Below are 16577 nucleotides of genomic sequence, written 5' to 3'. Positions count from 1 at the left end.
CAAGACAAGTTAGGATGGGTCACAACATGCAAAACTATCCTGAATGTAGTCAAGTAAAAATTATTCAGCCTCTCAGCTCCTGCCATAGTCAGCTTCTAGTATTATGCCTGTTGTGCTGCTCTCTTCCCAAGGGACATGGGTGGGAGGCTCTCCTATCACTAGACAGCAGAAACAGGGATAAGAAAAAGTCTTCAATGTTCTCCCTCCCAAAGGCAAGACTAACTAGAACAAGACATCTACTTCAGAAGGCTGTCTAGCACATACCTAAAGTCTTTTAAAATTGAGACTTCCCACCTTCCAAGGCAATCCAGTCTCAGCTTTAAGGAGGTTTTTCCTAAAACCTGCCTCTGCACTGCTGCAAATTACCCATTAACTGGAGAATAGCTATTGGGGGCTAGTGGGAAGGGGTGGAGGGTCGTGCTGTAGATATTTATGTACTTACAGGACTGTTGTAAGAACAAAACGTCCAACTGTTTTTTCCTTAACTAAGCTACTGTGGCCTGCCACTTCTTCACAAAAATTAGCACCACTTACAGATGTTACCATAGTATTTCTTGCCATACCACGGCATACTTTGTAAGTGATGTCATTTACCACCACAGAAGACAACATTTGTCATACAGTAGAACACCATAGCTGTCTACCAGTTCTGAGTCCTTGCACATTTCTTCAAGAGCATCTATCACTTCCAGAAGACCCAGCGCAGGTTATGTGTTAATGGAGGTTTTGGGAGAAAATCCCTGTCTGAGCTCTGGAGCGCAGCATCTGTACCCAGAAGCCAGAGCTCTGCCTTGGCACCCAGCCCAAGCAGCATCTTTTACAGCTTCTCCTGAGGCACAGATTTCCACAGTGCTGCCCCAGGGTTTGCCCAGGGGAATTTCTCAGCCAAAGTACCTGATACATGAAGACATGTTTCCCTTCATTACTTTAAACAAGGCCTGGCCCAAAGCCTGGAAAAGTGCCTGGAAATACTGTGACTTCCTTAGAATTTGAATTCTACATTAGTGACGTATGTTTAAACAGGTTCCTTTACATATTTCCTCTCTCCAGGTTAAATAATCATTGTACAATCACCAATAGTGAACAAATTCTTCACATCCCTTCTACCAAGATTACTTTACCCTCCTGAGAAGCATCTGCAGCTCAAGTGAATCTTAGCCCTCCACTTTGAAACATCAAAAAACAAAGAATCATTGAGCACAAATCCTTAAAGTATGTACACAAAGCAACAACCCATGAGCCTTTTCCTGGTATGTGGGCACAATTTTAGAGATAAATTTAATGGGAGGCAAGGAAATTTTAGGAGTTGTGATGGCTTGTGCTTGCACTCACTTTCTACTACTTCCAGAATGATATGCATGGGAAAGTAGTTTTTAAACAAAGCCCTTTGCACTGGGCTAATTTTTTACAAAAGCCGAAGCCAGAGTTGACCTTCTGACGTGTTTTTTCTTATGCCTGCTACCAAGATCCCTTGCAAATTTTCACTAAGAACAAAGGCAAAAGTTCAGGCATACAGAAAGAAATCAATTTATTTCTGACTTCGGTCAGCCATGAAGTATATTCTCAAATTTCTTTTGCACCAAAAAAAAAAAAAAAAAAAAAAAAAAGGATTTTGGGAAACATTCAGCCTATAGGCTTCTAACCAGATTTTTTTCTGGATCATCTGCCCACAACGGAAACTTCCAGAGAATAAGCAGCAGGAGAGAAAGGTTGCAAATGCACTCCAAAATAATCACAACAATACATTTTTCCTTGTCCTAAATAGACAGAGGCCCTGGGCCATGTTCCAAAGAGGAATCAAGTGCAACTCACATTTTTCCTGGCCTCTTCAGCTACACAAATTTCTTTACTTTCACAGTATCCTGACCCCCTCTTATGTTCCAACATGCCACCAATTATGTTCCCATTCTACCCAGGTGTATGCAACTCCCTGTGAATTTCCATGCATTGCAGACTATATCTTAAAGAGTCAAAAACCAGAATTCAAGAAGTGAAGCCACAAAGAACAGAAACCAACACATCAGCCCTGATCCTCTCTGTTCCACACATTCATTTTCCATATAAAGATCTGGAAAATCTCCTTCATGCTCTGGACTATAGCCATCACGCTTGGTTGTGTGGGCCACACATCACTCCACACCTTCCTGACCAGGCACAAACAACAGATGGTTTTAGAAAACATGCATGTGCTGCCCACACTCAAGTTGGGAAGAGCAAAACACTGGCTAGAAAACCACAGCCGTTCCATGCAGCAGTCAGGCCAGATCCCTCTGCACTCTGAGCCAGTACCAACAGCAAAGGTTCCACACCTCCAAGTTCCTTAGAGAGCACAAAGCTGTCATAACATTTAGATTGATGAGATTAAGACCACTTTATGTAACACTTTTAAAGGGAAATCCCATGCATCCCCATCTTGTTTGCAACTTCCTTACCTCGAGAGCTATTAATCATATAAAGAAAAATAAAAGCAAAGAAAAAAATACCTTATGCTCCATCTGTACTTTGGAAAGCATTTAAGTCATCACATTTACTGAAATTCATTGGAGCCAGTAAACCCATTTTTCCCCAAAGTCAGCTTTGTCCATGAACACTCCTACTGTTTCAAACAGCAAGGAGAGACAGTGGTAAAACCTATTTACACCTCTGTTTAAAGGCGATTCTATACTATCTGATTTCTAATTCAGATCCATCCGTCACAATCAGGTACACAACAATGGTCCCTCAAGCCACACATTTCCAGCAGCCTGACCGCTGTGGTGTTGTCAAATTCCCTCCCTCCACTCACAAAGGCACCTTATGCTAACTTTAGAGCAGCGCTTTCCGAGATCAATGATAATTGACTGATTAAGTATGCCTAATGCTGCCAGAATGTGAGCTGATTGTGTAATGGTGTTAATTAGTAACTGCCAGAGCTCAATCCAATTATTAACCTTTATGAATGTCATTTTTAAAGATAAGAGTTTGCAACACAGCCTATCACAGCATTTGTAATGGTTTTTGTCACACAGGATGAGAGGGACCACAGTGACCACTGAAGCTGAGATAAAGGTAGCACCAGAAAGAAGCCCTAGGAACAAAGGATTTTACCTTTGCTTCCTGCAAGTGATACAAAAACTTAAACAGTAGAAAGGTGGGGTGTCTGTGCAGAAGAATTCGAGAACCCACTTTTCCACAAGACCTGAGCTACTCAGCAATGGCACTGCCAATCGTGTCCCAAAAGCTTCCTAACAGTACAAGTACCAAATCAATTGCCTTATTTGCAAGATGGGCATGCTTGCAAAGTGCCATATCCAGTGATACTCTTGAAACAGAGAGACACAAGAAGAACAAGTTTGCTGTTGCAGTGCTGTTGCATACCAAAGAAAAGCACTATTCCCGTGTCTGCACAATCACAACTCTGATTCTTTCGATATCCTATGTGACAGAGGACATTTCATGATGAACCACAGTCACCAGGTTTCACGCACCCTGCTTGGATCAGATACAGCTGAACAGTTAAGCTGGATCACAGCCTACTCACCTTCACCCTCATCTGTCCCCCAAACTAACCACATGCACTGTTGCTATATAAAAGGAGCACTTCCAAAGAGAAAATATGGGCTTCTTGGATATCTATTATACCACTACACAACAGAGCTATGTACTTTTACACAGAGAGACTTGCGCTCATCACCATTAAAGTGCCACAGGACAAGATATGAACTTCTCAGATGATGTGACCCACAACCCTCTGCCCCTGTGATGAGGTGGCATTGGTGTAGACCACCATACAAGTCCTCAGAGAGGTAGAGATGGATCACCACAGTCTCCCTCGCAACCTACTCTTCCAGGAAAAGGAAATAAAAAAAAAAGGTCTTGCTTTGTTTCCCATACGTTACACAAAACAGAAAATGTGCACTTGTGGGTACAAAGCTGGATGTGCTGTGTTAACTTTGCTCCTCATAGACATCCCTTTTGCCTTTATTGGTTACGGATACTAGAACCAATGGGATTTTAATCTTCCATGGGACATTTATTCTCTACTCTGCTAGAGGCACACTGAATGATGTACCATGCTCCACTGCTTGCTCCGTAGCTTTAACTACTCCACGGCAATAAAACGTTATATCTGAAACCTTACATTTTAACAGATGCTCTTTGTGCCTTGGCTTTCCTCAACCACACTTACAGCTTCAAGTACCCCAAAGAAAGGACAATCCCTCCTACACACTGGCTTTACAGAAACCTGTGTCTGATGCACCTCAAAGGCAACACCTTGTCTGTGATCCTTGAAGTAATTATGTGAGACCCATGGATGGATCACAGTCTGCTGAAGTCCTCAGGGAACTCACACATCCCTTGGTGCTGATAGAAGTCATACAATTCTCTTCTCACACCAGGCCCTGGGACCTATTCCCTGTGTGTAGACTGTTCTTCCCTATGCTGTGAACCCGCTGCTTGTTCTTCCCTCATCAGGATCAATAATCAACAACCAAGCTTCCTTCTTAAGGCAAATTGCTATTACAATTTCTAACATTTCAGAGAACAAAATGCAAGAGGACAGATGCTAAGTATATTTCTCTTTCCATGGGGCTGATTACTCCTTGTGAGCTTCAGACCCCCATGAGGTCTGAACCCATATCCCAGTAATGTTTTGCTCTTCCTTTCTGCACACTTCCCACACCCCAGGTGGCTTTTGAACCTCCCAGGGCTTGTACAAACTAATAATTACAGATAGCACTAGTCCCAGCTTATTGCTTGCTTGCACAACACAGTGTATGAAGTCAGACCCCATGGCATGCGAGTCCCCGCTGAGACCTAGGGCTATGAAGGTACACAGCTGAGATGCACACATCCATTCAGCCTCCCTAATTCTGCTATGAAGCCCTGGACTCCTGGCAGTAGTCACATATAGCTGGAGACTGTCAAATCTTAAATGTGTCAGCACTCAGGAAAGTTCATAGTTGCTCCACGTACGCTCGGGCAAAACTACTGCCTGACTTTGGGGTAAGGCTTGGCAGCAATGGTTATATTAACAGCCCAGCCATCTTGCTGTAACCAATCTCATATTAACATCTTCCTCACCAATGCTCCATGCTGGACTACACAATCCATAAAAGAAAATGTAACAGTCCAGTTACAGATGCCATACAACATTCTTAGTTTTATCAGAGGGTAATAGCCCTCAACTATTTCACTACAGCACCACATTTGCATCCCCGACCAGACCTGCAGGATGCTGAATGCCCAGATCCTGCAGATAGCCTAGATTCAGGCATCTGGATAGCAAGCTTCATGGTTGACTGGATGTGAGTGACTACTAATATTTACAGAGGCAATTCTCTAAAGTAACTGCCCATCAAAGACCCAGAAACAAGCCCTAATAATCTGGCTACAGAATGGCCTCACTTATTTTTTACAGTTCTTATTCAGAGGCAGAAATCTTACATGTAAAAATGCACTAGATTCCCATAGTAGTTTACAGAAGCTTTCATTTTTACTTGGTCAGACATATACTGTAAAAGAATAGGCTGACAGATTTTACGGATGAATAACATGTGGTAAGTAAATAAATCAAGGGCTACCTTCTGGGTTGGGTAAATGTAGCCATTTGTAAATATTATTTGGAAAAATGACCCCTTGATACTGGGGCCCTTAATTTCATTAGAAGCTTAATGAATGTACCACAGAGATAATGAGAGAGACAGATCAGACTAAGAGAAAGATGGAAGGATTTCTTGCACAATTTTAAACAATGTTTCTCCATCCATCAGATTATTTATAGTCATTGTAAAATGGCAGCGCATTTGGGGGAAAAAAAACAACACACAACATAATAAAACACCACTATAAACAGACACAACCCGTGTTAAAGCACTATATTCTACCAGCCACTGTACAAAGCATCAAAGATTTATATGAATTGGTCGCAAGCCTAACTGGAAAGAGGAAAAAAGTCAAGAGAGTAGGGAGAGGGGAAGAGAGAGGAAAAGAACAGCTCACTCAAATAGAAACAAATCATGTAAGCGGATGTAAAGCCTAGGTTTAGTGTGGATGGGGAACCACAACCTGCAGCAAGCCATGAGGTGGCACCAACTCAAACTGCACAGTGGGAGAACCTGCTGGCTCCTGATCTGGCCCTGGCTGCCCAGAGATCGGTGGCAGTGCCCATCTCTAGCTGAGCAGAGCCCAGGGGGCTTTCTGAGCCACAGATAAAATCTTCGCATGCAAAATCATTCTTGACAGATTTTGGTTTTTATTTTTTTTTTTTTTTTTTCTTCCTTCTAGGAACTCGCCTAGACTCCACCTGAACCCATGAGAACTTTACCTACCAAAACATGCAAGGAGACCTACATGTTATCCTAAAAATCAAATTCCTCTACTTGTCCTGAACCTTTGCCTGATGCTCCCTTATTCTTCACAGGATCACAGAATGGTTGAGATTTTAAGGGACCTCTGGAGCTCATCTGGCCCAGTCCCTTGCACAGGCAGGGTCACCTACATTTAGTTGCCCAGGACCAGTCAGATGGCTTTTGAATATCTCCAAGGATGGAGACTCCACAACGTTCCTCGGCAGCCTGTGCCAGTGTTCAGCCATCTGCACAGTAAAAATATTTCCAGATATTCAGAGGAAACTCTCCTGAGTTTCAGTTTGTGCTCACTGAAAAGAGCCTGGCTCTATCTTCTTTGTACCCTCCCTTCAGGTATTTACACACATTGATGAGATCCCTCCACTGCACCTTCTCTTCTCCAGGCTACACAGTCCTGGCTCTCTCAGCCTGTCCTCATATGAGAGATTCTTCACCCACCTGCTTTGGTAGACACCTTCCACACCACATAACTTGGTAATATTATAATATTTTTATCATATTCTTTCTTGAACAACTCTTTTCAAGCTGAGTCCTACTAGGTCACATCTACTATGAAACTTCTTACTTAATTTATTACGAAAGTTCTTATTTTGCAATTATCTATTTGCATATTTATAAGTTAATTTAATGTGTGGTTTTCATTAATATTAGCACATATCCACACTGAATGCATCCACTACTAATCTGTGCCAACGAAACTCCTCTGCACAGTAGAAAATGATCAGAAAAAGACATTGGTAAGACCAAAACAAATTCATCTTTAAGTGTGGCTTCCTGCAAAAAGTTTTGCAGTCGGCATCCAAATCTAATTAGAATGTAAGATGAGATAACTCAACAAAAGGAGCAGCTCCCTAATGAGAGCAATGGAATTGCTGCTCCAAATGATAAAGAAGAGATGGAATAACCAATTCCTGTTAACAGATGCGTCTCTGCTGATGCGACAACAGTCACAATACCCACAGGACCTGCAACAGCAGGTTTGTGGCTACAAACTCCCTCCTGAATGCTGCCTCGCTACTTTTCTAAACAAGTAGGCAAAGCACTACAAACACTTTACCTGCCATCCCTGATGAGATGATTTCATATGGACTGTGATGTTCAAAAACATATTCATTTTTGGCCAAACATCCTCTGAACTTCTCCACCAAAGCCCCAGGACTACATACGTGGGAACAAGAACCAAGCCTAAGATTTATTTCTGATGAGACAGGATGTCTCCATTCTTGAGGAGCTCATAATCAAATAAATTCATTGGCAAGGACAGAAAAAACTATGTTAAATATAGGGTATATAACATGCAAAAGCAGGGACAAGCATATCCTTCCATCTCCGTAAAACACTTTTTTTCCACAACAAAAGTCATTAATTCACACTGAGATCCTCACAACTGTATCAATACCAGAAATATCTTTTGAAGTTAAACTCCCTAAACTTCTCATTCCATTATCTAGTTTTCTGGAATGGAAACACTAGAGATCTGGACAGGTTTAAATTTCCATTGTCAGGATGATCAAATCCCATTGTGTTCCTGAAAGGACTGGCTGGAAAATTAAATTACATAAAACATTTTTGTTGGGTTTTGGTTTTTGTTTGTTTGCTTTAGTGAGTTTTGTTTGGTTTGGGGGTATTTTGTTTGGTTGGTTGGTTTGCTTGCTTGCTTGTGTTTTGTTGTTGTTATTTGTGGGGTTTTTTGCTTGGTTTTTTTTTTGTTGGTTGGTTGGTTGGTTTGGGTGTTTTGTGGGAGGTGTTTTGATGGGGGGTTTTGTTTGTGGTTTTTTGTTTGTTTTGTTTTTCTTTGTTTGTGGGTCTGTTTGGTTTTTTTATCTACTATTTCAAAGCATACTTTTAGTCAAGTAAAACAGCTTTACTAAGAAAATGTGATAGCATCCAAGATAGTCACCTGTTGGGCAACAGATGGAGAACCTACTTGTAGTGTAGAAGACACAAATTCCTTCATCGAATAAGACAGCCACAGTAGGCCAGGTCAAAAATTTGTGTTGCCTGTTAATTTGCTACAGAATACTCTGGGAAAACTCTAAGGAAGAGATAAAAGACAGCACAGTTCTTCCCATGTTCTTTTTCCCATCTCTCTTAAGAGATCTCCAAATTCCAAAACAACTAAAATATTTTGGCGTATCATGTCTCCAACAAAATCCCAGGTATTCCATTACAACACCTAAAACGTGAATAGCTCATTGCTGAAGAACAAAAAACTAAAAACTGGATGACATTTCTGCAACACTGATCCAGAAGCTGTAGACCTGTCTGTTCCTTGAATGTCATATCATAAATTAATTACTGTAAGACAGAGGCTACAGCCACATTATGACATTTAACAGCCTCCAGAAGAAATACCCTCTATTAATTCATTGAATCCCCTTCTGAAATCCATTTATGCTTTTATTATTTCTGCCTCACAACATCATGTAGCAATGAGTTACACAATTTAATTACTTGAGGAATAAAAAAGTACTTCCCTTTGTACTAATTCACAGCAAAGGCTTGAACTTGGATCTTCCACACATAAGACAAGTATCAGTCTCTCCCTGGAGAGATTCTCAGTCTCTCCCATTGGAGCTCTTTTGTGGAGTATAAATATTTTGACAGTTATGAGGGAGAGAGGAAAAGAGAGAAGGCTAGTTGGGGCTTTTACCTGAAACATGGAAAATGAAAACTAAACAAAGTTCACTTTTACCCTCTCTATGTTTTACCTGGAATTCAATCTTAATCCTAAGAATATTCCCTTGAAAAGTTTGGAATTTGATACATTGCTTTTTCTTCTTGCCTCCCTGTCTCCAGACAGAAAGCAAAGTGCATCCAAAAATTCCCAGGACAACTTACTAACAGGAACATCCCAAATAAGCCAGTTATCTATGAGATCAAAACTGATGTACAACCACATGACCTTTCAAGACCTATTTAACAAACACATTCCTCACACAAACATATCTGCAGCATCCACCATTCCTGACCAGCCCAGTCCTCTCACAGCACATGTTTGGAGGTCAACAACTTCAACAAAGCAGTCCCACTGTCAAATCACAGAAGATCTGTGGATGAAGCACAGATATGTAGCCCATGTTGAGCAGCGAGTTACATGCACATGTAAATGTGGACCTGTGTGCCGCCACCATCGACTGGTATGCAACACCCTCACCAAATTCAGATTCTGGGCAGAATGTAGTCAAAGCCAAGACTTACCTCTGTCTTCAGAGAAATTACAAATATGAATAAAGCATTCTGAATATGGGTAAAAGTTTTAATTAGCAGCCTAGCTAAAACACCATTACAATCTGCAATTCTGTTTTTATTAATTCTCTCCGATTCAGCAGGATTTCCACCAAGGAATAGGGATGAGCAGATGCAGGGGGAAGCACATTAATAAATCATAAGTGTCATTAAAATTTGTAAACTAATATCTTCTGGGAAGTCTTGGCAATTAGTCTCAGAGCTTTCTTGGCAAACAAAAAATTAATAAATCCAAAAGGTTCCCTGTATGATGATATTCCCGCCCCCACAGAAAGGTCATTGATGGAGCAATTAAGAGACACAACAAATGGACCAGCCAGAAGGCTGGTTCACGCAAAACAAATGAGCTTCATGAAATGAGATGACTAAGGCATCTTAATAAGAAAAGGTGGGACTTTAATCTATGCACCACTCCCTGACACATACAAATGCTGTGTTTTCTATTCTTCACAGCTAGTGACTGCCTAGCTCTTTGGGCCAAGGAAGTTCTTTATTAAATGGCCACAATATTCATTTGGCAGCAGGTAGCTCATGAACATGCAGCTACTGTGCATCTCCCAAATAGTTCAACTGTGGCTCCCACGCAATGTTGGCATCTGTGACGGACAGCCAGGCTGCACTGAGCCAGGGTAAACTGAATCACTCACTATGGGGAAAAGACAAATCGTCAGGAATACTGGAGATTGAGAACTGCATTGTTCTTGGATGCTGCTGAAGACCAACACTAATCACAGCTCAGGCTGCTGGGAGCCCCAAGGAACAACTGTCATCTCACCTGCAGTCACCTGCTGCACCTCCCCATTCCTGTAGTTCTTCAGCAAACATAGTCTGTGCCTAGCAGCTCTCAGCCACAAAGATTACGAGAAGTGGCTCCCATAGCCTGAAAAAAACTAGCCACTGCCAAGCTAGGCTATTTATACACTAACAAACAACAACAGTGGAGTTGCCAAAATTTTGGCTGTCCCGGTTTTCAAATCAAAGAGAGGCCAGGAATGTGCTTACACACCCAGCTGGCTCCTTCCCTCCATGCCCTGATGGCTGAGTGCAGAGAGGAGAAACCCTTCTCTTCATCAGCAAAGGATTTCTGCACTTCAGTGTCATTAAAAAGTTCCAAATAAGACATAATAATGGGAAGCATTACTACTTTGAAAATCAGCTCCATTAATGTCATGTCTGAACACAGTCCTCCAGAAAATAACATATATCTAAAGATGCAGGTTGTCAGCATAATACTGAAAAACAATAAATATAATCAAACTTGACAACACTGCAGGGAGATGTCAGCTGGTCACAGTGCCTGTCTGGAGACTGCATTTCAATACAGCATATTCCAGAAAAAAATACAATGTCTCATTTCAAAACGTGTGGAGCCTGACCCGTACTGAGCAAGATACTGCAGCAGAAACCAGAAGTCACCATTCTCAGCACCACAGTCTACAGAATGCATTGCCACTGGGATAGAAACTCCCTTCGAAGGAAGATCTGGCTATGTCATGACCCATTTCAGGTTTACCTTGTTTCATAGAGGATGATACAGAAATTTGAGTCAGATCCTGATTCTTTGCCTTCTTTCCTTAGAGACAGCCACATATGAAGCAAGGAGACTAAGTCCCAGTGCCCAAAGGGAGGACGTGGCATTCACACCACATTCACCATTTCACACCTACAGAGCAGCCCCATCTGGAGCCAGCTCCCTGTGCAACACACAAACCTAGGGCACAAAAATCAGCATGAGCTCTGAAATTTTGCAAAGGAACAAATGCTAGAGGTACACTGATACATACTGATGGTCTCTGGAGACTGTGAGAGGCTTAAGAGGCAAGGACATAGGAAGAAACAGCATAAAGCCCTTTGGTAATTCAAACAGATCTATATTGAAGAGCAACGTAAGACATAAAGCAGCTTGCAACCAAGCTGAGAGGTTTTAGTCCTTTAGCTCCAAGCTAGGAGTTGCAGCTGCTGTGTTTTGCAGCTGTCTCTGTCAAAAAAAAAAAAAAAAAAAAAGGAAAAAAAGAAAAGAGTTGGTTTATTTTTTTTAACTCAGCACAGAGGATAAGACAACAGGCAAATCTCTTAAGGCAGAGCAGCCACAAGAGTAAAAAAAAAAAAGAATGCTTGGGGATTTTTGAGTGCTGCCATGAAAACATAATTTTGTTTAATAAACAAGAAAAAATACATGTATAAATTCTTTCATCAGCATTTTAGCCTCTTAAACAGAAAGAGTCAGTCATGGTTTTGAGTATGGGTTAGTGCGTGGGCTGGCATTATGTACCAGCAGCTAATTTAGCTGGGACCACAGCCAGAGCAGGGGAACTCCAGGGGACCCATCAAAGGTGGGTAAAATGGCAGTAGGGACTCAGAGCTGACACATGCAAGTGCTTGCACTTTGGAAGAAAATCTGAACTACTCCCCACTGCCTAATTAGCTGATATGTTGCAGTCATGGCTGTTGTATTGATCATAAATACCGCCCTGCTAACTTGTGCTTCTCCTGTCTGTTGTATCGCCCTGTTGTCTCTGTCTTCATCTGAGACTGAAAGCTCCCTCGGGATGGAGGCTGTCTCTTTAGCTACTGCAATCCAAATAAATATAACTGTTCCTGGATACTAAAAAAGGCAACAGTGGAATAACTTTTATTCCAGTTATCTTAGCAGAAATAACTGCTCAACCCACACTAGCTGAAACAGTTGAAAACATTTTAAATATTACAATAGCAACTTTAAATACTTACCCAGAATGTCATGTTCACACAACCCTATCTCAAAACTGTACAGCTTAAACAGGAGACAGGATTAGCAACAATCAAGGAAATGATCACAAGGCTCTTCCTTTACCTAAAACCTGTGCAATCTAAAAGGCCTACAGGATAAGGAGCTTGACAGATTCCTGTTTATTCACTCTCGCAACACAAGAAGGAAACAACTGGACAGCAACAAGATTAACTAAGTTAAGTACTTGCTGCCTACCACACAACCTAAAGAACTCCCCACATAATACACCTGAACATGAAACTCATTTATCACAATCACAATTCCTATGGTCCTATATGGAAGTCTTATGGGCACACACATTTGAAGAAATAAGCCATTGAATCAACTTTCCCTTCTCTCCTCATTCAAACAAAATTTCCCCGAGATTTTCAACAGAAAAATAGGTCCCCAAAAAACCCCCAACCTTTCAACCCTTAGTTGTGAATGGCACCTTTCAGACACCGTATTTTGCATATCTAGCCCTCTCCTTCCCCTCTGTTCCACAGATGCCTTCTTGGACTACAATTACTGTGAAGCAGCCTGTCTCTTTACAGAGAGAATTAATATTTCATGACAGATCCCTCCTCTGTGCTTTCAGTTCATCATGTGCAATGAAGTTTGATGCAGGGACCTGGGCCTACAGAGGGTTTGGGAATTAGAGGTGCTCTAACAGCATTGCAAATCAAAACCATACAAGTTTATAGATTAAGAGGGAGAACTGTTTTCCTTTTGTTGATGGAGAAGAAGTGTTAGTAGGGGAGGAAAAAAAAATTCTACAGAATACATACACCCAATATTTGCTTAAAGAAGGCAGGATGTAGCTGGATTCTCAACTATCCAGTTAGATATTTTGCTAGGCAATGAGAAATAATGAAGGGCTTGCATGTCTGAAACACCTAAGTAATTAAATAATATTTACAGTTATATTCGCTAACCTACAAAAATACTTCTCCCCCCAAATTATGATGTCTCAAACACTATCGCAAGTGCAACCACAATAAAGTAGCTTCCTTTCATAGGAGGAAAATTATCACTTCCACTCAACTTGGTGGGAAAAAACAAAAACGAAATCAAACCTGACAGGTACCTCTTGTGACCAAGAAGAAAGGTGACATTCACAAGGGGAGGGGTGTGACTGAGTATGTGTGTCTTTTCCTTGAAGCTGGTTGCTTCAAGGCTGGCTGCTTCAGTAGAAATTGAAGTCTTTTTTTCTGTAGTTTTTTGGCCCCAAGAAGCACAGATTTGCTTATTAGAGCAATGCCAGTGTTCCTGCATTCACATGCTGAGTAGCATTTCCTCTGTCTAAACTCCTATCAGCCTGATATAGGAGCAGCTTCCAATGTTACTTTTAATTCTCTCTCTCTTTCTTGCTCTTGCTCCCCTTTTTAATTACATTCAGGATGTTTTCTTACTGATTTAGTTGTCTCTGTATTTTGATGCAGGGATTAGAAATTTCTCTTATATGGCAACTCAGTTTTCCATTAAAAGAAGCCTCTCATGCTATAACCCGGGGGAACTGAGAAGAAGCTTTTGATGCATGAAACAGGCACAGGCAAGATGATATTTGGAGATTGGATTGCACTCTGCTCTATCTTAGCATCCTTTCAAGCATGGCTGTGCGATTCACTGCTCTCTGCCGCAAAAGCCACTCCTCTCTTGTAGAAGCAACTGTGTTTGCCAAGCGTTCAGAACAGATATTATACTCAGATGGGCAGGACTCCCCGTTAGCAGAAAGGATGCGTCATAATCCAAGAAAACAGGAAGAGTTAAAAAAAAAACCACACCTGGAAATGTCCAGACCTTCTTCTGATAATTACTTGATAGTTGCATTCAGTTTGTGACCCACCAGTTCCAGGGCTCAAAAGATGGCTTTGAAGGAGTCTACAAAAAGTAACTAAGGAAAGCAAACCTACTGCCAGAAGGCTTAAATTCACTCTGGAAAAGACAGTTCCTTCTTTTGAAATTTTCAGGGTCTCAAAACATAAAAGAAAATATTGAAAAGTACTGATTTAAATAATGCAAAGATTCAGAGGCCTTAATGTGCAAATAGAACAGAAAATCTTGAGAAAAGCAGTCTTTTTCTTGGCTTACTGCTTACGCTCAGTATCTATTTGCATTTCTACAATGTCCTTTTCAAAGAAACTCTTAGCTGTTTTCTAAGATTCCACACTCCACACTGAAGTACAACATGGCTTAATCCTGAATTTTCCAGGTGGGAAACTAATGTTTAGAACCCAGGAGTACCCAGGACCTCTACCTCCCAGTTCTCACCCTGAGCTTTCGTCCCAGACCTAGAAAGATAACTCAGGAGGTTCTGACTTCTCAACTTTTCTGAGTTTCTATGCCCTACACTGACCCCTATTTCACAGCAGAAAAGATACAGAAGTGTCCCAGAACACACTGAAACACAAGTAAGTGTGTTTCCCCAGCTGGCTGAGTACTGGATGCATTCAGTTGTACTGATGATGAACTGCATTTCCACCACTCTGGGAAAACTCCAAAAGGGATGTTGCTGTTACTATTTTGCAGAGCTCAGGTAATGCTGTGAGTTCAGTATCAGGACAGGATTTGCCTGCTTGTTTCATTATTTATGCAGAGCAGACTGTTTGGCAATAAACATTTAAAGCATAATCACAGTGCCATTTGTACTTGTTAGGTAAAGAGGCACAAGTCTTTTAAGACTTAAATACCTTAAAAAGTACCAGGATAAGTGGAAATGACTGTGTTCTCTGTTCTTCGCTACGTGGTTATTTATACTTTTGCAGATTACCATGGTACAGTGCAATTAGGCTTTGGATGTACTGTGCAAGTTGAGAAGTTTCAAGAGCTCTACTGAACAATTAACCCTTAAATACATTACTGGGAATAAACCTGCAGCACATGCCCGAAGTCTGCTCCAAACAGAGGCTTTTAAATTAGCTAGAAAGAAAGAACAAGAGACCATCTGCCAAGAACCTGCTCACACCTGGAGCAACCACTACAATGCATTGACAGTTCCACCAACTATCAGCTTAAGCAGTAGCTGTCACATACCAGACAAATCTGACACAAGGCACTTGCTCTTCCCCAGCCCCTGGCTGCCTTTTTTTTTTGTCCTTATGGTAAAAAACACCTCATAACAATTCTGTTAAAGGTATTTCCATGCCACAGGTGGGATGGTAAGAAAAGACACCAGCATCTCTCTGTGATCTCTCTAGTCCTTTAGTGGTTATTGTTTATACAGCCCAAGGCAACACAGATTCACTGCCAAGATGATCATCTCAGCTCAAAGGGCTGAAGAACATAGCTAAGCTCAGTTAAGATGGTGTACAACACTATGTGATACCATCTTAGACACTGTTACAGCAAGTACATACCATCTATAGAGACTGTTCTCATTGCCAGCCTCACAGCAGAGACTCCAAGGAATTAAGAGACTTGTCTAAGGACACTCAAAGGCAAGAATGAAAGCAAGCTCCTCTGTGTGCCAGGGAAACACCCTTACAACAAGAACCTTCTTCTTTGCAAGCCCCATTTCATTAAAGCAATGTGTTCTTAACCATGTCTCCCTTTTCCAAAAAGCAACTCCAGTTATCTCGGGTTCCCTCCCGACTCCTCCCCGATCAACTCAGACACCTCCCTTGCTCAGCCTCCAGTTTTACCACCCCTCCATGCAGTTGCTGTGATTTCTACAACCCACTTACCTCCACAGCGAGCTCTCCGTAACACTCCCCAAGTTGAAGTCGTAAAGCTTTGTCAGAATGAGAATAACCTATGGAGGGGTAAGGGAGGGAGGAAGAGAAAGGGAAAAGAAAGAGAAAAAAAGTTTTCCTTTAGGCTGTGTAACAATACACAAGGCATCTGAAATCAGCCAAAGAGCTTAGCATTTATCCATTAAAATTGTTGTATTATAGGATCAAGCAAGTTAAAAAAAAACATTAGCTTAATGCATCATGTAACCAGTAATATTTATTTTAACCTCAAAATGTTTTGTATTTGAAATAAAACATGACAACAGAAATTAATCAAACATTGTTAGCTGCCCTCTCTACAACTACACTACAACCAACACTACAACTATGGTTATTCAACGTCAGGGATGGGAATCAGACACACCCCTGTTAAATTCAACAGCCCAATCAGAAATCAGTTGTCTTCTTCTGTTTCTCAAAGTGCTGCCACAAACTGGTGAGTCTCCATGCAAGAATAGACAAGTTTGATTATGAATAACTCCATCCAGCAAAACAGTC

The 16577-nt window shown here is 41.3% G+C and overlaps 1 protein-coding gene across 1 annotated transcript in view; it reads right to left on the bottom strand.

Annotated features, from left to right (window-relative positions):
* Positions 1-16577, bottom strand: part of SORCS3 (sortilin related VPS10 domain containing receptor 3) — a gene marked incomplete at its 3' end in the record, with an annotated part of 289707 nt that overhangs the window by 183242 nt on the left and 89888 nt on the right. The window contains exon 2 of the mRNA XM_080347514.1: positions 16032-16099. Within this exon, the coding sequence (XP_080203640.1) occupies positions 16032-16099 (68 nt within the window). The remainder of the gene's footprint in view (positions 1-16031; positions 16100-16577) is intronic.

Source organism: Nesoenas mayeri (assembly GCF_963082525.1).
Source record: "Nesoenas mayeri genome assembly, chromosome: 7".
NCBI classification, from domain to species: Eukaryota; Metazoa; Chordata; class Aves; order Columbiformes; family Columbidae; genus Nesoenas; species Nesoenas mayeri.
The sequence above is the reverse complement of the archived record's forward strand: the minus strand, read 5'-3'. Positions and strand labels throughout refer to the sequence as shown.